General features: G+C 47.2%; 2 protein-coding genes across 9 annotated transcripts in view; one reads left to right on the top strand and one right to left on the bottom strand.

Moving 5' to 3' along the window:
• LRRC74A (leucine rich repeat containing 74A) overlaps positions 1-12915 on the bottom strand; it is a 25149-nt gene extending 12234 nt beyond the window's left edge. For 2 of the 6 annotated variants that reach the window (XM_029066782.2, XM_029066811.2), the window contains exons 1-4: positions 12585-12909; positions 9654-9773; positions 2557-2729; positions 1622-1729 (exon numbers count right to left, since the gene is read on the bottom strand). In XM_029066782.2, coding sequence (XP_028922615.1) covers positions 1622-1729; positions 2557-2729; positions 9654-9773; positions 12585-12621 — 438 coding nt within the window. In that variant the 5' untranslated portion in view covers positions 12622-12909. Of the gene's footprint in view, positions 1-1621; positions 1730-2556; positions 2730-9653; positions 9774-12584 lie in introns of all 6 variants that reach the window. The other 4 variants (XM_029066821.2, XM_029066803.2, XM_039911664.1 and 1 more) reach the window with 4 other exon arrangements.
• Positions 12172-22342, top strand: part of ANGEL1 (angel homolog 1) — a 22507-nt gene continuing 12336 nt past the window's right edge. Inside the window, exons 1-2 of one of the 3 annotated variants that reach the window (XM_029066761.2) lie at positions 12172-12329; positions 16588-16678. In XM_029066761.2, the coding sequence (XP_028922594.1) occupies positions 16600-16678 (79 nt within the window). In that variant the 5' untranslated portion in view covers positions 12172-12329; positions 16588-16599. Of the gene's footprint in view, positions 12330-12941; positions 13053-16587; positions 16679-18521; positions 18620-22342 lie in introns of those variants that run through there. The other 2 variants (XM_029066754.1, XM_029066771.1) reach the window with 2 other exon arrangements.

Raw genomic sequence — 22342 nt, 5'->3', positions numbered from 1 at the left:
TATGTGTACTCCTCCATGTGCTTAGTACACTCCATCATATTTACTGAACGCTTACTGTGTGCAGAGCACTGCACTAAGTGCTTGGGAGAGTACAATATAAAAATATAACAGATCCATTCCCTGCCCACAGTGAGCTTACAGTCTGCTCTGCACTTAGTAACTGCTCCATAATCGCTATTGATCGATAGATGGAAACCAGACAAAACAAGTGGAGCAGCCAGTGCATTATAATTACATATTTTGTGGAAGTCCACATCGAGTTTAACCAAATCTAATGTGCTTCTCCAGGGGCACCCCTCACCCCCAAGACTTATTCTGGGGCCTTTGTATTCCCTCCCAGAGCCCTCTGGACACAGGTTCTGCTTCTGAGCTGTGAAACAAAGCAAGATTGGGAGACAGGAGATGACTGGAAGTTTAAAATAGAAACTCCAGACATAAAGGCACTCTGGGGAGAGACTATAAAAATAATAATAATTGTACATTTGTTCAGCACTTACTATGTGCTAAGGGGGCAGATACAAAATAATCAGGTTGGGGACAGTCGGGGACATGGGGCTTTCCATCTAGGTGGGGAGGGAGAACAGGTAGTGAATCCCCATTTTACAGAAGAGGAAAGTGAGGCTCAGAGAAGTTAAATGACTTACTCAAGGTCACACAGCAGTTAAGTTGCAGGGCTGAGGTTAGAACCCAGGTCCTCTGACTCTCAGGCTCATGGTCTTTGTCTTAAGCCACAGTGCTTCATACTAGCTGAAAACTGGACTATTCGGTATAAAACCAAATGAATGGTCACATTGGTTCAAATCAACACTCGTAGGAAGAGCTGACAGGTGGAGGGATGGAGGCAGGACAGGAAGAGAAGATTGGGGAGCCAATAGCTATTAGCCTCTTCCCAAGCCCCATTGACTGACAGAGAACACTTCTCCCAACATCCATGTCCCACCCCATGCCATGTTGGGAGCTTCCTGGCAGGACAGGTCCCAGACAAACTGGAAGTTGGGAGAGGGGCCAGTTGAGAGTTGCCAGAACAGGTTTTGAGGTTCCCCTAGAGGACACAGTTACACAGCCAAAGACCCAGGTTTGCACCAGCTGGAACAAATGGCTTTTTAGCAAACTACCAAACCTCATGGCAAAATGCACCATTTGCTCATTCCCATTTGGTTGGATTGAAATGAAGCTAGAAATGGTGGCTCTGTTATAAGAAACCTGTAAGTTTGGGGCTCTAGGGGGATGCTTATTGATCTTGCCCTCAGTTGGTTGGGTTTCTGTAATGTGTGCCAGGGAGATGGGAAGGGGCCATCTTCACAGAGCCAGCACTTGATTATCCCAGATGACTCTACTGCCTTGTAGCTTTTGAAAATGTTCAAACCAAGGTAGCCGTCAAGGATCAGGGATTTGAGGTTAGGCAGGCTTGACTCAGTAGGCCCTCCACTGCCCTGTAGGATTGGAGCACAGAGACTCTGCAATGGAGAGAGCCAGGCTCTGAAAGAACTGGCTCTCAGAGGGCCTGATAATCTGTTGCTTCCACACTGGAGGAAAGCCAGAGAGCTGGGCTGAAATACCCATCTGCTGGGCTCCGCTACTCAGAGCACTTGGAAGGGACTCAGTAGAGAGTAGTGGGTACCAGTTCCTGGATGTAGCAGTTCTCCCGCAGCATCTGCACCAAGCTCATAGTGCCCTCAGCCATGATCCAGTTGTCCTCCAGTTCCAGGTGTGTGACAGTTGTGTTGGACTTCAGCCGCAGGGGAATGGACAGAGAGATGGAGAAATGGAGAGAGAGAGATGACGACAATGATATTTTCCTGCTTGGCTACCACAAAGAAACTGAACCATGCTAGGAGCATGTTAAAGGGAACTAGCATTGGAACATACAGAGGGATTGAGGATAGAGAATTGGAAGAATTTCCTGAAATGAATGACTGAGGGAGATGTGTTGGGGGTGGGTCTCTTTTGAAGATCCTCTAAGGTCATCCTAAAGATAAAGGGTTGAACTAGGTGACCCCGAAAGCTGTTTCTAGCCCAAAGATTATGTGGTTGGACAGCCTTCCTCTTCCTGGGCATGCCAAGGTATCAGAGAGTGCCCAAGGTCACACACCGCAGACAAGTGGAGGAGACTGAATTAGAGTTGGTGAATTAGAGTCCTCGGACTCCCAAGGCAGTTCTCTTTCCACTAGGCCTCACTGCTTCTCCATAGCCGATCCCCACACTGGAGTTCTAAGCGACAGTTGGTTCACATTCCTGATTTGATTCAGAGCCCTCCTCATTTACTCCTAGCTGTCCCAAAAAGAGGATGGAGGATGCTCAAAATGGAGGATGACCCATTTCTCCTGCCTAGCTCTGCCGCTGCCTACCCCAGATTAGTTTTGGAAGAGATCCATAGTTCAGAAGGGAATCAAATGGGAAGATGAGCAGGTAGGGTGGGCAGTGAGTGGGATGTTCTTTCAGGTTCTGGAAGGGTGGAAAGGGAGAGTCTAAGAGAGCAGAGCCAAAACCCACTCCTCCTCCCCAAGACGCTCACTGCTCCCACTGCGCCTCGGCTTCTGGGTCCAGCATGCTCACCACCAGAGCAATGGCAATGGCCTTGGTACCCTTGGGTCCCAGCCCGTGGTGATTGAGGTTCATATAGGCCTCTTCCATGTTCCGAAGGAAGTAGGACACAGGGATCACTCCCACCACTTTGCAGGCCTCCAGGTACAGCTCGGCTTGGCCTGTGGTGAAAAGTCTTTCGGATTCTGAAAGAGAAAGGCAGGGAATGTGAAGAGGGTTTCTTTCACCGACCCAACCTCTGCTTTCTACTGCTTCACCCTCTGCAGGGAGAATTTGTCAGAGCTGGTGGGGCACTGGGGGACCCATCAATTCCAACAAAAGTGATCAACTCGAGAGGAAAAGAGAGAGAAGCACTTTTGGAAGAGCTCCCCTCTAGACTGTAAGCTCCCTGTGGGCAGGGAATGTGTCCACCAACTCTAATATTGTACTGTCCCAAGCATTTAGTACAGTGCTCTCTTTGCAGTAAATGCTCAATAAACACCACTGATTAAGTGATTGATCTCAGAAATCCCAGAGTGGACCAAGCATTTTCTCTTTGGATATGATGTTGGACTAAGGTTTGTGAGGTTCCAGCTATCAGGGAAAGACATCAGAGAGGGTCTTGGGAAAACACCACAAGGGGGGCAATTTCAGGAGGGCAAACAAGGGCATCGGATTCTCAACTGGCCACCATTATTTCCTTGTTCTTAATGATAATAATAATAATTGTGGTATTTTCTAAGCACTTAGTATGAGCCCAGCACTGTACTAAGTGATTGATATAACATCAATCAATCAATTAATCAGTGGTATTCATTCAGGATTTCCTTTGCACAGAGCACTGTAATAAGCACTTGGGAGAGTACATATTATACAATAAATTTGGTAGACACAATCCCTACCAGCCAGAAGCTTACAGTCTAGAGGAGTAGGCAGACAATAAAATAAATTACAGAAAGGATAAAAGCCAGAGTGAAAAGGACACGTACATTTCAAGTGCTTTGGCAAAGCAGAAGAGAGAGAGAGAGGGTAGGGGTTTAGTCAGGGAAGGCCTATTGGAGGAGAAGTGATTTTTAAATAGGGCTTTGAAAGTGGGGAGAGTGGTGGTCTTGCAGACATGAAAGGGGAGGAAGTTCCAAGCCAGAGAGAGGATATGGGTCAGGGGTTGGTTATGAGACGGACAAGATTGGGGTACTGTGAGTAGGTTGGTATTAGAGGAGTGAAAGGTATGGGCTGTGTTGTAGTAGGAGATCAGTGAGTCAGATTAGACACAGTTCCTGGCTCACATGGGGTTCACTGTCTAAGGGAGAGGGAGAACAGGTAGAGAATTCCCAGTTTATAGATGAGAAAATTGAGGCCCAGAGAAGTGCAGTGACTGCCCCAAGATCATACAGCAGGCAAGAGGAAGAGCCAAGATTAGAACCCAGATCCTCTGACTCCTGTGCTCTTTCCAATAGGCAACTCTACTTTGCTCAGGAGAACCCAGCTCCGCACAAAATGAACTCTCATCTGGCCAAACCTGTCCTCATCCCATTTGCTTCCCACCCTACCCTCTCATCTTGCCATTTCATTCCCTTCTGAGCTATGGATCTTTCCCTAACTGTGGCTCAGTAGGGTCTAATTTGGCATGCTACCAGGGCTCCCAGCCAACTGACCACAGGCATTTCCAAGGCAGACAGCAAGACCGTTGTCTGGACGAGGCAAAGACTCTCTGGGGCAAGCTCACCCTGCTCATGTAGCCACAAACCAGCCCACTCTTTTAGGCCCATATTCTGTCTGAGGACACAGAGTGGCTCATTAGTTTCCAGTTTCCTTGGGAGGCAATATCACCATTCTGGTGCTGCCTTGGATTATTCTCCAAGACCGCAAAAGTGGACATTAGCATCTTGTGTAACGCCAGTCTGGGAAGCCATTGGCCTGGCTCGCAGGAGATCCCTGACCAGATGCAGCAGTTGTCACTGCTTGTCTACATTCCTTCCTCTAAACCCAGCACTTAGGGGCTGGAGCCTCCAGAGCCTGAATAAGCAACAGCTTCATGTCCCGGTATGTCTTCAGAACAAATTCCAATCCAGTTAGTGTTGGGGCCAGATGCTTTTAGGGTCTGGCCCTTTCTTGGTGGCTAAGTTGTACAGCGGCCTTGCGGCTCAGGAGACTGAAGGGCCGACAGGGTCAGTCAGAGCTAGACAAACTCAGCAACCTTGACCGATAGCACCATCTGCCGCCTTAGGGACTTAGTGAAAAAAATCTGCTTTGAGAAAGCTGAGACATTGAATTGGCAACACTGGCGTATTTCTCCTTAGGCTACAGACCCAGTTTTCAATAGCGGAGTCTGGGAGGTTAGTCAGAAAAATGATCTTGCTTGGGATCTGAAACACTGAGTGTCATTAGGACCTCTATTTTTAGACTTGGAAAGAGGATGAGAAGATAGAACAGTGCTCATCACTTAGAACAGTACTTAGTGCTTAGAACAGTGCTTGGCACATAGTAAGCGCCCAACAAATACCTTTATTATTATTATTATTGTAAGCAGTAGCCAGTTGCCCATCCAGCCTGTTAAGCTGTCTTCAAAAGCTTCCCACCTAGTAGGAGGAACAGTGTGATAGTACATTCCTAAAATTGTTTAAGCAGCGTAGTCTAGTGGGTAGACCATGGGCCTGGGAGTCAGAAGGACCTAGGTGGTTTTTTTAATGGTATTTGTTAAGCATTTACTATGTGTTAGCACTGTTCTAAGCTCTGGGGTAAATACAAAGTAATCAGGTTGGGCACAGTCCAAATCTACATGGGGCTAAAAGTCTTGACCCCCATTTTACAGAAGAGGTCACTAAGGCACAGAGACGTGAAGTGATTTACCAAAGGTCACGCAGTAGACAAATGGCAGAGCTGGGATTAGAACCCAGATCCTTCTGACCCTCAGAGCCGTGCACTACCCACTAGGCCATGCTGCTTCCCTAGGTTTTTCCTTTCATGTGATTTCAACTTACCACCTTCATGTTTCAATGGCTGCTGCTGCTGTGGGATTCGGGTAATCAATCAGTCAATCAGTGGTATTTACTGAGTGCTTACAATGAGCAAGTAAGCACTTGGGAAGCAGCATGGCCTAGTGGAAAGATTCAGAGGATCTGAGTTTTCAGCCTGATTCTGCCACTTGTCTGCTGTGTGACCTTAGGTAAGCCACTTAACTTCCCTGTGCCTCAGTTACCTCATCTGTAAATTGGGGATTGAGACTGTTGAGCCCCAGGTGCGACAAGGATTGTGTCCAATCTGTTCAGCTTGACTCTACCCTTGAGCTTAATAGAGTGCCTGGCAAGTGCTTAACAAATGCCACCTAAAAAAGGGCAGTGCATTATTAAGTGCTTGAAGTACAGTATACTAGAGACGGTAGAAACAGTCCCTGCCCACCAGGAGCGTATAGGGGGAGACAGAGATCAAAATCAATTACAGACTGGGGAAATAATAAGAGTATAAACAAAGTCGACAATGAGGAGAGGGTGGCTGGTGAAACCAAGGCTTAGTCAGGGAAGAACTCTTGGAAGAGATGGAGTTTTAGGAGGGTTAACAACAATACTTGGTTCCTGGTCACTTTTCCAGATGGGAATAAGGAGAAAGTCCTGGAGACCATGTCCTGTCCTGGCTCAACAGGGAACCAAGAACCTGCATAGAGGAATTGATTACAGTGCTTCTGGTTTGCACAGTGCCCTCGCACGCTCCCATCCCTGTCAGTCCCCTCCCCACGGGCCAGAGTGCAGTGTGAATAGGTGGGCAGGGATGTGGCATTTTAGAGAATCAAAGCAAAGGGATTTGTTTTTTAATGTGCAGAACCCACTTATGGCCCAAGAGACCGCATCATACTGGCTCCCCTGGCTATGTCATGACCCAGCAGGCGGTTGCCTTGGTAGCCGCTGCGTTCTTTGCCGCCCATGTTAACAACTATGTTTCAGAATCTCGACTGGGCACATCCACAGCGCAGTACATCCACAGCGAAGTATGCCGTAGGTGGTTTTTTGGTCAGAAACCTTCATTTTGGATGGCAGAGTCCCACCAGGCATTCCCTTCTTGAACAGATGGAACTAGACCCAAGAAGCAGCATGAAGTAGTGAATAGAGCATGGGCCTGGGAGTCAGAAGGTCATGGCTTCGAATCCTGGCTCTGCCACTTGTCTGCCGTGTGACCTTGGGCAAGTTGCTTCACTTCTCTGTGCCTCAGTTACCTCATCTGTAGAATGGGGATTGGGACTGTGAGCCCCAGGTGGGACAGGGACTTTGACCAACCTGATTTGCCTGTATCCACTCCAGTGCTTAGTACAGTCCCTGGCACATGGTAAGTGCTTAACAAATACAATCATTATTATTATTATTAGACCCATTTTTTCTGATTCTCAAAGTTCTGCTCTTTGCCCTGGACCAACAGCGGGGCTTTTACCAAGGGAAGGCAATGTACTGAAGGGAAGCCATGTGGCCTAGTGGATAGAAGATGGGCCTGACAGTCAGAAGGATCTGGGTTCTAAGCCCAGCTCCGCCACTTATCTGCCGAGTGACCTCGGGCAGGTCATTTGACTTCTCTTTGCCTCAGTGACCTCATCTTTTAAATGGAAATTAAGACTGAGAGCCCCATGTGGAACATGGCCTGGGTCCAACCTTGTATCTGCCTCAGCACTTAGAACAGTGCCTGGTACATAGTAAGTGCTGAACAAATGCCATTTAAAAGAAAAAATGGTTCAAGCAGTAATGTGGTGCATTCAAGCCATATAGGACCTTCCAGCTCACCTTTCCTACAGCACATTCCAGTTTCATCACCCTGAAATACAGCAGGGCAGTGTGAGATTGGGAAAGAACCTTGGCATGCAGGTTGGGGGTAAAAGCAAGCTGAACCTTCTAGGATCTTCTCAGCCACAGCTGAGCCTCCCCCTGAAATCCAGGACCCTTGTTCCCAACATGCTCTAGACTCGTTGTGGGCAGTGAGCATGTCCAGCAACTCTATTATTCTTCCAAGCGCTTAGTACGGTACTCTGAACACCGTAAGCACTCAGTAAGGACGACTGATTGATTGATGCTCCCTGCCTCCCTGGCCGGGGTAAAGACGATTGCCACGCACTGTCAGCGTCCCCACACTGGACAGTCAGCCACGCTGCACCTCCTTGGGAACGGGTGCTGGCTCTCCTCCGTGTCCTTCAGACCATCCTACCCTATCCCGTCTTCCACCGCACCGGCAGGAAAGAGAAACTGTTTGAGCAGGAGGTGGTTAGTCTGTCATCAGTCAATCATTTTTATTGAGTGCTTACTGTGTGTGCAGAGCACTGTACTAAGTACTTGTTACTGTACTAAGTACAATATAACAGACACATTCCCTGTCCACAAAGAGCTTACAGGCTAGAGGGGGAAACAGACATTAATGCAAATAAAATAAAATTACAGATACGCACATTAGTGCTTTGGGGCTGGGAGGGGTGCTCAAATGCTGCCTGTCCAAGAATAAGATCAGTCAATCAATCAATGGTTTTTATTAAGCACTTACTGAAGAACACTGTACTAAAGCTTGGGAGAGTACAATATAACGGGGTTGGTAGACACATTTCCTTCCCACAATGGACTTACAGGCTAGAAGGGGAGAGAGTCAGCATCTTTTTACGGGACTTGGCCAAGGCCCTGGGAATCAGAGCACCTGGTTTCTCATTCCAGCTCCACCACTTATTTGAGGCAGGACCTTGGGCAAGTCACTTCACTTCTCTGTGCCTCGGTTACCTCTTCTGTAAAGTGACAATTAAAACTGGGAGTACTGTTTAGGATGTGGACTGTGTCCAACCTGATGTCTTTCCTCTTGACTGTAATGTTATTGTGATCAGGGAACAGGTCTACCAACTCTTTTATGTGGTATTCTCTCAAGAGCTTAGTACAGTGCCCCGCACACAGTAAATGCTCAATAAATACAATTGATTGATTAAGGTTACCAACTTCGTTAAGGTGGTCACAAGAGCTCACCTCCTCCAAGAGGCCTTCCCAGACTGAGCTTCCCCTTTTCCCTCTGCTCCCTCTGCTGCCTCTCTGCACCTCCCTTCACCTCCCCTCAGCTAAGTCCCCTTTCCCCCCTTTCCCTCTGCTCCTCCCCCTCTCCCTCCCCCTCCCCTCAGCACTGTGCTCATCTGCTCATTTGTATATATTTTTATTACCCTATTTATTTTGTTAGTGAGATGTACATCCCCTTGATTCTATTTATTGCTATTGTTTTTGTCTGTCTCCTCCGATTAGACTGTAAGCCCATCAATGGGCAGGGATTGTCTCTATCTGTTGCTGAATTGTACATTCCAAGTGCTTTGTATAGTGTTCTGCACATAGTAAGTGCTCAGTAAATACTATTGAATGAATGAATGAATGAATGAATGAGTGGATGGATGACATTCATTCATTCTTTCATGCATTCACTCATTCATTCTTTCAGCCACTGTCCATCACTGGGCTCATTGAGCATTAGCTGTTGATTGAATTGAAGGCAGGCTACTGATGCAAGAAGAGGAGTAGAATTTTTTTATGGTAATTGTTAAACGGTATTATGTGCCAGACACTGTACTAAGAGCTGGGATAAATACAAGCTAATCAGGTTGGCCACAGTCCCTGTCCCACACAGGGCTCAGCCTTAATCACCATTTTACAGATGAAGTAACTGAGGCACAGAAAAGTTCAGTCACTTGCCCAAGGTCACACAGCAGACAAGTGATGGAATCAGGATTAGAACCCAAGTCCTTCTGACACCCAGGCCCTTGCTCTATCCATAAGACCACAGTGCCTCCCAGGACTTGATCTGAAGAGTGTAACGTACGTGTGGATGCCTGGAACAGAAGAAGTAAGCAGGCTGCAATAAATGGGCAAGCCAAACTTTATGTTGATCGAGAGTCTGAGTCGCCGGCAGGGATGGACCCCGCAAGCAGCATCTGGAGAAGTTAGCCACAGGGAAGACTTGTAATGGGTGTGAAATAGATCGCAGGACTCAGCTGCAGCCATTTTTGCCCAAGCACCTGCCCAGGAACTGCCCAACTCTGGCAGTGGCAGGAAATGGAGCTACCTGCTCCACAAAGAGGGCAGTCTGAGCCCACGTGTGGTTGTGGGGCTATAACAACAGGAGGAAAAGCAAAAACTCACCTACAATCTCTAGGTCGGTTTCAGAATCCTCAGCCTTTTCCTTTTCCAGGAGGTTTGTGTCATTGTCATAGAAGAGTGATTCCTCCGATTCAGATTCAGGGGACACTTTTTCACCCTCATCTGGAAGGAGAATAACTTCCTTAATTCTGGCCCAGCCAGGTCTCTCTGACAGTTTGTTTCCTTCGAACTTTGGTTTCTCCTAAAATACTGCTGGGGGTAGTTTGTCTATCTAGCCCTCGAACTCAGTCTCCCCCCTTTTTCGCTTGGCTCTGGATTCCTTGTTCCCTTGATGATTGATTTGTTCTCTGCCCCAGGACAGGATTTTTGACAGGTCTTCCCTCTCTTCCCTTCCTCTATAGGGAATAAGACTTGTTCCACATACATCACCGCACTTCTCTCACCCAGTCCTCTCTGCATTAAGCAGAAACCCCTGACCATTTTCTTCAATCAGCCAGTCAATCAATCAATGTTATTTATTCAGTGCTTACTGCTAGAACAGTGCTCCACACACAGTACTTGGGAGAGTTCAATACAACAGAGTTGATAGGCACATTTGCTGCCCACAGTGAGGTTACAGAAATGGAGAGACTTGAAGACACTCAATCAGCTCTCTCCTTCCAACTCATCCACTTTCATCTCCCACTACACTACAGCTCCCACGCTTTGCTCCTCTGAAGCTAACCTTCTCACTGAGCTTTGTTGTTTTTTCTCCCACCCTTGACCTCTTGGTCACACCCTTCCTCTTTCCTATAACCCTTCCCTCTTCACATCTGATAGACCACAGCTCTCCCCGTTGTCAAAACCTTTTTGAAATCAAATCTCTTCCAGCAGGCCTTTTCTGATTGAATCTTCATCTCTCTAGTTTGCATTCCCTAACTTCCATTTCAGCTCTGCTGTGCCACCTAAGCCTTTAAATACTGTTAACCTCCTGTAGCACTTTTACACATGCTTTCTGTACCCTATTTCTTAATTACTAACTCATATATATATACCCTCTTTTCCCTCTTCTGCCTATCTATAGTTTACTTTAGTGACTATCTTCCTTGCTAGATAATAAGCTTTTTGAGGACAGAGATCATGTCTCTCAACTCTGTTGTACTCTCCCAAGGGCTTAGTACAGTGCTCTGCACACAGTAAGTGTTCAATCAATACCACTGATTCACGGATTGATGCCCCTTCCTGCCTCACCTCGCTACTCTTGTATCACAAGCCAGTCCGCACACTTAGCTCCTCTAATTTTTTTCTTCTCACTGTACCTCAGTCTCATCCATCTCACCACAGGAGCTCTCACCCTCTCTCCTCATATCTGACAGACAATTACTCTCCCCCACTTCAAAGCCTTATTGAAGACAAATCTCCTTCAAGAAGCCTTCCCTGACTAAGCCCTCCTTTCCTTCTGTGTTGCCCTGACTTGCTCCCTTTATTCACCCACCTCCCAGCCCCACAGCACTTATGTATATATCTATAATTTTATTTATTTATTTATTTATTTATTTATTTATTTATTTATTTATATTAATGTCTGCCTCCCCTTCTAGGATGTAAGCTCTTTGTGGGCAGGAAGCGTGTGATATATTGGTATATTGTACCCTCCCAAGTGCTTAGTACAGTGCTCTGCACCCAGTAAATGCGATAGACTGGCTGACTGATTGACTCCCCTGGGAGTGTGTGTGGGAGGGCAACTGCAACAGTGGGCTCAAGGGGAAGGGACCCATTTTCATAACTGACATAACCGACTCCTATCTCGGTTGGAATTCTGCGGCCTAACCCAAGACGGCTCCGGAGGGTGGCCCTTTAAATCGGCCAGAAACCCATCCAGACCCAATGGGATCTTAGCTGTCTTTTGGGAATGCGGGGACTGCCTGTGAACAGGAGGCTAATGATCAGGCACTGAGTTTGAATGACTTCTCCTGCCCAAATCATGATGCTGGACCTGCTGGCAGTCTTTGCCCTTCATCACTGTCTGCTTGCTCAAGCCCTCTCTCCTGCCTGGAATTTCCTCCCCCTCACCTCTGGCAGAACATTGCTCTCCCCATCTTCCAAACTATTTTAGCGTGACTTCTCCTTCATGAGGCCTTCCCTGATTGATTTTCCACCTCCCCACCCTATTCTCCCGACTACTGCCACTCCAGCACTTCCCTTTCACCTTAAACGCTTGGAAACTCCCACTGCCACCCCCCACCCCACACACGTCAAAGCTCATGTCTTTTAACTCTTGTTGTTTCCCCTACCTATAATTGATTTTAGTGTCAGCCTCCATGGCTAGACTGTAAACTCCTTGAGGGCAGGGATCATGTTTAATAACTCCATTGTCCTCTCCCAAGTGCTTAGTGCAGTGTTCTGCACACAGTAAGCGTTCAAGTAATATTGACTGTTGCCCTAGAAAGGTTCCACACAGGTCACCCAGTCAAAGCCCAAGCCCAAGCCCAGTCAAACCTGGCCCCACCAGTCTTATTCAGTCAGAGGGCCAGGTTCAGGGGCTCTCGAAGAAAGTTGTCTCTCTTTCCTTACTCTAAGGCTCAGACCCATCATGCCATGCCACTGAGAGCAATCTCCAGCATCTTAGCCAGATCACAGAAAAAAACAGAGAACTTCTAGACTAAAAGAGTGATTGAACACCAGGAGAACCTTCACTGGGAGCTTGGGAAATCTCTGCCTGGAAATTCTTTCCAAAAGGTGAGACACCATATTCTAAGCATTCACCTACCTGCAGGTAGGGGACTAGCGCTGATGACCTCACAAACTCGTCTCTCCCAAATCGTTGTCTCTGAATCAATGTTTCCTGCCTAATTCCCCCATCACCAGGCCCAACCAATGTGCTAAAACCCATATTCACGGGCAGTGAAAGAAGGGCGTTTGCCATCTGGGTATAGCCGGCTTGCAGATTTTCTATTCCAAAAGGCACCTGAGAGGTGATAAGGGACTTCTCACCTTCTACTTTAAGGTCAGAAACCTCGTTGTCATCCATGGGGCCGAGAGCTCACCATTTACTGCCTTTCCCTGTGGTAAACCTTGTCCATTTACCGCTGTCCCAGGTCTTGCTCTCGGGTCTCTAATGTACAAGCCACCACAGCCTCCTTCTACTTGCCCGGCTCCACAAGCTCTATGGGAAGCAGGATCTTACGGGTGGCTGGGAGACCTGGATTTGATCCCAATTTTGTTTTCCCCAGGCATTGGGATGAGTGGATTTGCTCTCTCCCTGAAGAGTTTTCCCTGTGTGCCTATGCTGACAGTTTCCCCATCCTCCCTGCCTCAGGGCTCCAGTATTCTGTGACCTCATTCAGTCATTGTGATTTGGCAAGAATGACCTTGGCAACAAGAGGTCCCAGACTACCTTTGGCTTATCTTGGGCTGCCATCTTCCCTCATGTGTTCAGCTGGGCAAAGACAGAACTCCCAGGTACTGTGAATGAGTCAACTCGGTATTTCCCCCCCTCTAGGCCAGTACCACACCATGTTTGGTTCTTAAGGTGGCTACCCTTTGAATAAGGAGGCTTTTCAATGGTAGATAAAATCTATCTTATTGTGCACCTTATGTCACTTGAAATATTGCTCTGAGATTAAACGGAGATAAACAGTATCAAATTAAGACAAATTATTGAAATATCACCAGGCCCAGAGCAGCAAGAACTCTGACTCCTTAGGCCAGAGATCCTTCCAGTTTAGGACTGAAGTGCCCATGTCTTTGGCTAAATCTCATGGAGTTGAGTTTTCGGTCAGTAACCAGGAAATGTAGCTGCACTGAAATTCTGGAGGTCTGGTATTCCCTTCCCTACCTTATCAACTAAGCAATTTAGTCATCTTAGAGACATGGGGAAATATTCCCTTCTTACCTCACTGGAAAATCACAACTCCTCTCAGAAGTCTTCCCTGCTTAATTTCTCATCTCCCCCTCATCTCCCCACACTGATCCCCTACAGCATCACTTATGTCCTTTAGTCCATATCCTGTAAGCATTTACGTATTCACCCCCACAGTATTGAAGTACACATCTTTTAGACGTGATTGCTTTCTGTTCCTGTAATTTATTTTAGTGTCCGTCTCCCTCTCTGGACTTGTAAGCTCCTTGAGTGAAGGGATTGTGTCTACTAACTCTTTTCTACTCTCCCAAGTGCTTAGTTCAGTGCTCTGCACACAGTAAGTGCTTAATAAATATTATTGACTGATTGAAAACAAGCTGCTGAGAAAGCTTAATATATCAGAACAAGCAATGTTATTGTCCTTTAAAGGCCATAAAACCCTTGGAAAAGGGTTGTTAATCACTTGACTTTTAGGTGATCATCTGGAGGAAAGAGGTAGAGATCACACATTTCACCTTTTGCCTCTATTAGGGAAGGAGAGGAGACTAGGAAAATCCACATCTGGGGCAAAGAACAGTGAAAAGTAGGAGTTGGGAGAATGGGGAGACTTAGGGAAGAAGGGACTCAAACCAGGGGTAGACAGATTGCACCCGGAAAAATGATATAGTAGTTCTTTAAATTTCTGATCATTCATTAAGAGAAATTCCATGAGCATAATGAAACAATTTCTGACACTTATGGTCTTTTGGTCCTGGGTTCAGTTGCTACCCAGAGGGAGAGCCCTTAGCAGAAGATGAAAGATGAGGACATTACCCTGATAGTGAAGTAGTCCAAAGCTGGACAAAGAACTGATGCTTTCTGTGCCTCAGAGAAGCCATTAATTATCCAAAGTTGTCTTGTCTCTTCTCTAGTGGATAAAGGAGCACACCCCCAATCAGTTTCATCATTCACTGATGTTATTTTATCATATATTTATTGATTTTAATCCTGGATTTTTGCAAGGGGAGTTGAAGACAGCATTACACACTCAAAGTGGATGAGAGGATATTTAAAGATCCGTGTGTCAGATGATTGTACCAAGGTTGCTTCTCCCGCCTAGATTACTGCATCAGCCCCCTTGCTGACCTCCCAACCTTCTGTCTCTTCCCACTGCAGTCCATACCTCACTCCGCTGCCCAGATAATTTTTCCACAGAAACGTTCAGGACATGACAAACCCTTCCTCAAAAATCTCCAGTGCTTGCCCATCCACCTCCATATCAAACTATCAAACTCCTCACTATTGGCTTTAAAGCACTCCATCACCTTGACCCCTGCGACCTTACCTCGCTTCTCTCCTACTACCCAGCCCACACACTCTGCTCCTCTGGTGCTAACCTTCTCAGTATGCCTCAATCTCAACTGTCTCGCTGTCGACCCCTGGCCCGCATCCTGCCTCTGGCCTGGAGTGTCCTCTCTCCTCAAATCTGACAATTACCCTCCCCACCTTCAAAGCCTTATTGAAGGCACATCTCCTCCAAGAGGCCTTCTCAGATTAAGCCCCACTTTTCCCATCTCCCATTCCCTTCTGCGTCACCCTCACTTGCTCCTTTTGCTCTTCCCCCACCCCTGCCCCACAGAACTTATGTATATATCTGTAATTTTATTTATTTGTATTGATGTCTATCTCCCTCCACCCTAGACTGTGAGCTCACTGTTTATGGTTGCATTGTACTTTCCCAAGTGCTGTGTACACAATAAGCACGTAGTAAATATGATTGATTGAATGAATGAATGAAGCAGTGTCATGATGGAGGCATTTCTTTAGAGAGAAATGTCCCAGTGTCCTCACATGCTGATTTCTTTCCATAGACAAAGGGGAAGGCAGGTGGCCACTATACCGGCAGGGAATGTGTCTGCTAATTCTATTATACCTCTCCCAAGTGTTTAGTATAGCTATTGATTTTCATCTGGGCTTTTAGAGTCTTGGAAGGGTGAAGCTACTATAAAAGCAGGCGTTCTGGGGCCCTAGTCCTACCTGGGAGCCAACCAGAACATCTTACTGAAGGAGAAAGATCCAGGGATTCTGACTTTTCTTGGGGCATGCAAGGGCAGAGGGTGGGAATCTCATGGCTTATGTGATCAATCAGTAGTATATACTGAGCTCCTTCTGTGGACAGAGCATTTGGGAGAGTACAATAAAATTAGTAGATGTGATTCTTGTTTTTAATGGTATTTGTTAAGCACTTACTATGTGCCAGGAACTTCAGATTAGGATAGTTTTTGTCTGCTTTTATACTGAACAGCCTGGGTTTCAGCCAGTTTGTCCCCTGACTGGTATGGACAAGACCTAGGATGCCTTTATGACATGCTCTTTTAATTGCCCAGCCTCCCTCCATCTCAGATTCATTCATTCAATAGTATTTACTGAGTGCTTACTGTGTGCAAAGCACTGTACTAAGCTCTTGAGAGAGCACTATACAATAATAAATAGATCCATTTCCTGCCCATGACAAACTCACAGTCAGATTCTGCTCCTAAAATGGATGTCCATATTTACAGGGGCCTGGGGGTTGGGGGAGTCCAAGGGCTCTGGAGGAATGGAGAGGGTATCAGGGGTCTCCCAAGTGACCTCCTCTAGGTTCAGCTTGCCTTAAATGGTCTTCTACAAAATGGCACATGTGATGTAACTACACTATACCTTTTTAATGGTATCTGTTGAGTGCTTACTACGTGTCATACCTTAAATTATGTGATGGGGCAGATACAAGCTAATCAGGTGGGACACAGTCCATGTCCCACATGGGGCTCATAATCTTAATCCCTATTTTACAGATGAGGTCACTGAGGCACAGAGAAGTAAAGTGACTTGCCCAAGGCTACAAGGAGGACAAGTAGTGGAGCCGAGATTGGAACCCAGATCTTCTGACTTCCAGACATGTGCTCTTTCCACTAGGCCATGCTGTTTCTCTGTGTCTGGTGTGACATGTATGACAATCACAGGCATCTGGCCAGTGGCCACCCCATGCAGGTGGCATTTGGCCCTCTTACTGCTCCTGCCCTCCCAGTAATTGACAGTGCTGAAGGCAGGAGGGTGATGGGATTGGCAAAAGTGGGGAATTATTGAATGTCTCTATGTGTCTCTGTCTCCCTCCAGCCAGCCTGCACCATGATGTACCCTGCCAGTCCCGGGTCTGGAGACTCCCCAGAGGGCTTCTCGGAACAACGACTCCAGCCACGAATTAGAGGTCAGACACTTCAGGCGCTGCACATTGGGATGTGGGAAATAATGAAAACAGATGCGAAAATTTGGGATTAAGAGAACCAGAACATTAAGGCCACTCAGCACACGGGACTAGTTTTTACTCAATAGAGACTCCTGGATCCCTCCCTTCAGCCATCTCCTTGGTTTGACACCATCCAAGCCCTCCAGGCTCGTTTTCTCGGGGCCATGAGGAGGTTGTGGGGATCTCTGCTGCCTCGGGATCAGGGGCAGAGAATCTCCCCACTGCTTGGGGGAGTGCCCTATACACTTCTTGAGGGCAGAGATCATGTCTGCCAGTTGTATTGTACTCTCCCAAATGCTTACCACAGTGCTCTGCACATAGCAAGAAAAGCAGTGTGACTTGATGGATAGAGCACAGCCCTGGGAGTCAGAAGGACCTGCATTCTAATCCCAGCTCTGCCATGTGTCTGCTCTGTCTTTGGGCATGTCACTTCACTTTCCTTTGCCTCATTTCAAAAAATGGGGATTGAGACTGTGAGCCCCATGTGGAACAGGGACTGTATCCCACTTGATTTGCTTCTATGCATCGTAGCTCTTAGTACAGTGCCTGGTACATAGTAAGTGTTTAACAAATACCACAACAAATAATATTACCTTGGCAAAATGGGCATGAAGACTGCGAGCCCAATGTGGGGCAGGGACTGTGTCCAACCTGTGAGAAGCAGCGTGGTCTAGTGGTTAAAGCAGAGGCATAGGAGTCAGAAGGATCTGGGTTCTAATCCCAGCTCTACCACTTGCCTGCTTGTGTGATTTTGGGCGAGTCACTTCACTTCCCTGTGCTTCAGTTATCTCACCTGTAAAATGGGAATTAAGACTGTGAACCCAATATGGGACAGGAACTGAATCCAACCAGATTACCTTGTATCTACCCCCATTTGCTTAGAACAGTGTCTGGTACATGGTAAGTGCTTAATGAATACCATGAAAAAACCCCCAAAACCTGATTGGCTTGTATCTACCCCAGCGCTTAGAACAATGCTTGACAGATAGTGTGTTTAGCAAATATTATTATTATTACTATTAATAGTAATAGTAATAATAATGATGGTATTTGTTAAGCGCTTACTATGTGCCAAGCACTGTTCTAAACCCTGGAGGAGGAGGAGTCATCTAGATTGTAAACTCGTGTCCTCTAATCTGTAAACTTGTTGTGGGCAGGGAACGTGTCCACTAATTCTGTTGTATCATGCTCTCCCAAGCGCTTAGTACAGTGCTCTGCACACAGTAAGCGCTCAGTAAATACGATTGAATGAATGAATGGGCAGTGAATGTATCTGTTTATTGTTGGATCGAACTCTCTCAAGCGCTAACACAGCGTCCTATACACAGTAAGCGCTCAATCAGTATGATCGACTAGTAGTTATAGCAGTTAGAGAAGCAGCGTGGCTTAGTGAAAAGAGCATGGGCTTGGGGGTCAGAGGTCATGGTTCTAATTCCGCCTCTGCCATCGATCAGCTGGGTGACTTTGGGCAAGTCACTTGGACTTTTCTGGGCCTCGGTTCCCTCATCTGTCAAATGGGGATGAAGCCTGGGAGCCTCACGTGGGACAACCTGATGACCCTGTATCTCCCCCAGCGCTTAGAACAGTGCTCTGCACAGAGTAAGCGCTTAACAAACATCAACATTATTATTATTATTATTATTACATCAGGCTGAGTGAATGAATGAGGGACCGGTTGGAGGGCGGGCAAGGCCTTCCCCGCTGTCCGCCGCCCTCCGCTCCTAATAAAGTTGTTGTTGAAGGGTGGGGGGGGGGCAACGAGCGCGGCGCGGCCCCGTGGCCGCGGGGGGAGCGCGCCTGCCCGCGTGCCCGCCCGTCCGTCCGCGCGCCCGCCCGCGATGATCGGCAGCTTTCTGTGCTACCTGCTGTGGCCCGCCGTCCGCCTCCTCCGGGCCTTCTCAGGTAATCCCGGCCGCCCCCAGGACCAGGGCCAGGACCAGGAACATTCAGTCGTTCATTCGGTAGTATTGATTGAGCGCTGACTATGTGCAGAGCACTGGACTGAGCGCTTGGAGCGGACAGTTGGGCAACAGAGAGAGACCATCCCTGCCCCAGGACGGGCTCACCGTCTAATGGGGGGACAGACGGCAGAGCAAAAGAAAACAAAAGCAAGACCACATCATCAAGATAAATAGAATCAAGGGGATGGGCACCTCATTAACAACATAAATAGGATAATAGATAATAATACTGGTATTTGTTAAGCGCTTACTACGTGCAGAGCACTGGACTAAGCGCTTGGAATGGACAGTTGGGCAACAGAGAGAGAGAGACCATCCCTGCCCCAGGACGGGCTCACCGTCTAATGGGGTGGGGACAGACGGCAGAGCAAAAGAAAACAAAAGCAAGACCACATCGTCAAAATAAATAGAATCAAGGGGATAGGCACCTCATTCACAACATAAATAGGATAATAAATAATAGATAATGTTGGTATTTGTTAAGCGCTTACTATGTGCAGAGCACTGGACTAAGCGCTTGGAATGGACAGTTGGGCAGAGAGAGAGACCATCCCTGCCCCAGGACAGGCTCACCGTCTAATGGGGGGGACAGAGGGCAGAGCAAAAGAAAACAAAAACAAGACCACATCATCAAGATAAATAGAATCAAGGGGACGGGCACCTCATTAACAACATAAATATTATAATAGATAATAATAATATTGGTATTTGTTAAGCGCTTACTATGTGCAGAGCACTGGTCTGAGCGCTTGGAATGGACAGTTGGGCAACAGAGAGAGACCATCCCTGCCCCAGGACGGGCTCACCATCTAATATGGGGGGGACACACGACAGAGCGAAAGAGAACAAAACAAAAACAAGACCACATCATCCAAATAAATAGAATCAAGGGTTTGGGCACCTCGTTAACAACATAAATAGGATAATAAATAATAGATAATAATAATGTTGGTATTTGTTAAGCACCTACTATGTGCAGAGCACTGGACCAAGCACTTGGAATGGACACTTGGGCAACAGAGAGAGACCATCCCTGCCCCGGGACGGGCTCACAGTCTAATAGGGGAGACAGACAGCAGAGCAAAAGAGAACAAAACAAAAACAAGACCGCATCATCCAGATAAGTAGAATCAAGGGGATGTGCACCTCATTAAGAACATAAATAGGATAATAAATAATAGATAATAACGTTGGTATTTGTTAAGCGCTTACTATGTGCAGAGCACTGCTCTAAGCGCTGGGGTAGATACAGGGTCATCGGGTTGTCCCACGTGAGGCTCACAGTTAATCCCCGTTTTACAGATGAGGGAACTGAGGCACAGAGAAGTGAAGTGACTTGCCCACAGTCACACGGCTGACAAGTGGCAGATCTGGGATACAGAAGAGCACAGTGCTGAGGGGAAGGGGGAGCAGAGGGAAAGGGGGCCTCCTTGCACGCAGGGAGGCCCTGTCCCCATTCCCCCTTCTCCCCCAGGGCCCAGGGATTCATGCAGTCATATTTTATGGAGCGCTTGCTCTGTGCAGAGCACTGGACTAAGCGCTTGGAATGGACAGTTGGACAGAGGGAGACCATCCCTGCCCAAGGACAGGCTCACAGTCTAATGGGGGGGGGACAGATGGCAGAGCAAAAAAGAACAACACAAAAACAAGACCATATCATCAAGATAAATAGAATCAAGGGGATGTGCACCTCATTAACAACATAAATAGGGTAATAAAAGATACAAAATGAGCACAGAGCTGAGGGGAGGGGAAGGGGGAGCAGAGGGAAAGGGGGTCTCCTTGCACGCAGGGAGGCTCTGTCCCCATCCCCCTTTTCCCCCAAGGGGCCAGGGATTCATTCAGTCGTATTTTATTGAGCGCTTGCGCTGTACAGAGCCCTGGACTAAGCGCTTGGAATTCAGCGTGGCTCAGTGGAAAGAGCGCGGGTTTGGGAGTCAGAGGTCGTGGGTCTCGAATCCCGGCTCTGCCACTTGTCAGCTGTCTGACTTTGGGCAAGTCACTTAACTTCTCTGGGCCTCACTTACTTCTTACTTCTCTGGGCCTCACTTTCACATCTGTAAAATGGGGATTAAGACTGGGAGCCTCATGTGGGACTACCTGATTACCCTGTATCTACCCCAGCGCTTAAGACAGTGCTCTGCACATAGTAAGCGCTTAACAAATACCAACAATTGGGCAACTGAGAGAGACCATCCCTGCCCAGTAACGGGCTCACAGTCTAAACATGCCCCGCTTGGGCCTGGCACCGTGCGGAAGCAGCATGGCAGAGTGGCTAGAGCACGGGGCCTGGCAGGCAGAAGGTCAGGGGTTCTAATCTCGGCTCCGCAATTTGTCTACCCAAAGTCCAATCACTTCACTTCTCTGTGCCTCCGTTACTCCCTCTGTAAAATGGGGATTCAGACGGTGAGCCCCATGTGGGGTGCTCTACTTACCTTGTAATAATAATAATTTTGGTACTTGTTAAGCGCTATGTGCCAAGCACTGTACCAAGCACTGGGGTAGATTCGGGGTAATCAGGTCCGTCCCAAGTGGGGCTCACACTTTTAATCCCCATTTTGCAGATGAGGTCACTGAGGCACAGAGAAGTTAAGTGACTTGCCCAAGGTCACATCTACCCCAGCGCTTAGAACAGTGTTTGGCACATAGTAAGCATTTAATCGATACCATTATTATTTTATTTCTTTCGTCGTCATCCAGTGAGAGAGGTAATAATAGCTAATAAGAATAATGATGGTATTGTTAAGCGCTTCCTATGTTCTGAGCACTGTTCTGAGCTCTGGGGTGGATACAAGCAAATCAGGTTGGACACAGTCCCTGTCCCACGTAGGGCTCACATTCTCAATGCCATTTTACAGAAGATGGAACTAAGGCAAAAAGAAGTGAAGTGACTTGCCCGGGATCACGCAGCAGACAGGTGGCAGAGTCGGAATTAGAACTCATGACCTTCTGACTCCCAGACCTGTGCAAAACTGTTGTTATGCCCCAGTAAGATGCAGTGAAGTCCCTAATCACCAAATTCTTTAAGTTCAGTGCTTTGGGCACATTATAGCTCTTGAGGATCATTTAACCCAATTTAGTTGGGGAAGGCCCAGCAGGTTCCTGTGTGGAGTGTTTTTCAGAGGATTGATGAATAAATGGTATTTATTGAGCACTGACTGTGCAAAGCACTGTGAATCAGCGTGATCTAGGGGATAGAACATGGGCCTGGTGGGTGTTGGAAGAACCTGATTTATAATCCTGCCTCTGCTATATCTCTGCTGTGTAACCTTAGGCAAGTCACTTAACTTTTCTTTAGCTCAGTTTCCTCACTTATGAGTCCTATGTGGGACAGGGACTCTGTCCAACCTGATTAGCTTGTATCTACCCCAGCACTTAGTACAGAGCCTGGTACGTAATAAGCACGTGTCAAATACGGTAAAAGGAAAAAAACCACCAAACCTGCACTAAACACCCGGGAGAGTACAGTAGCTTGAGGAAACTGGGTTCTTGTCCTCAAGGAGTTTACAATTTAGTGGGAAACACAGACATTAAAATAAATTACAGATAAAGGAGGCAGCCACATATAAGGAGGTGTACATAAGTGCGATGTGGGTGGAGTAGCTCAGTGCTTAGGGGATAGGACAGAGTTCATAGGTATCCCAGTAGGTTAGTCAGGAAAGGC

Source organism: Ornithorhynchus anatinus, chromosome 1 (genome assembly GCF_004115215.2).
Source record: "Ornithorhynchus anatinus isolate Pmale09 chromosome 1, mOrnAna1.pri.v4, whole genome shotgun sequence".
Lineage (NCBI taxonomy): Eukaryota > Metazoa > Chordata > Mammalia > Monotremata > Ornithorhynchidae > Ornithorhynchus > Ornithorhynchus anatinus.
The sequence above is the reverse complement of the archived record's forward strand: the minus strand, read 5'-3'. Positions and strand labels throughout refer to the sequence as shown.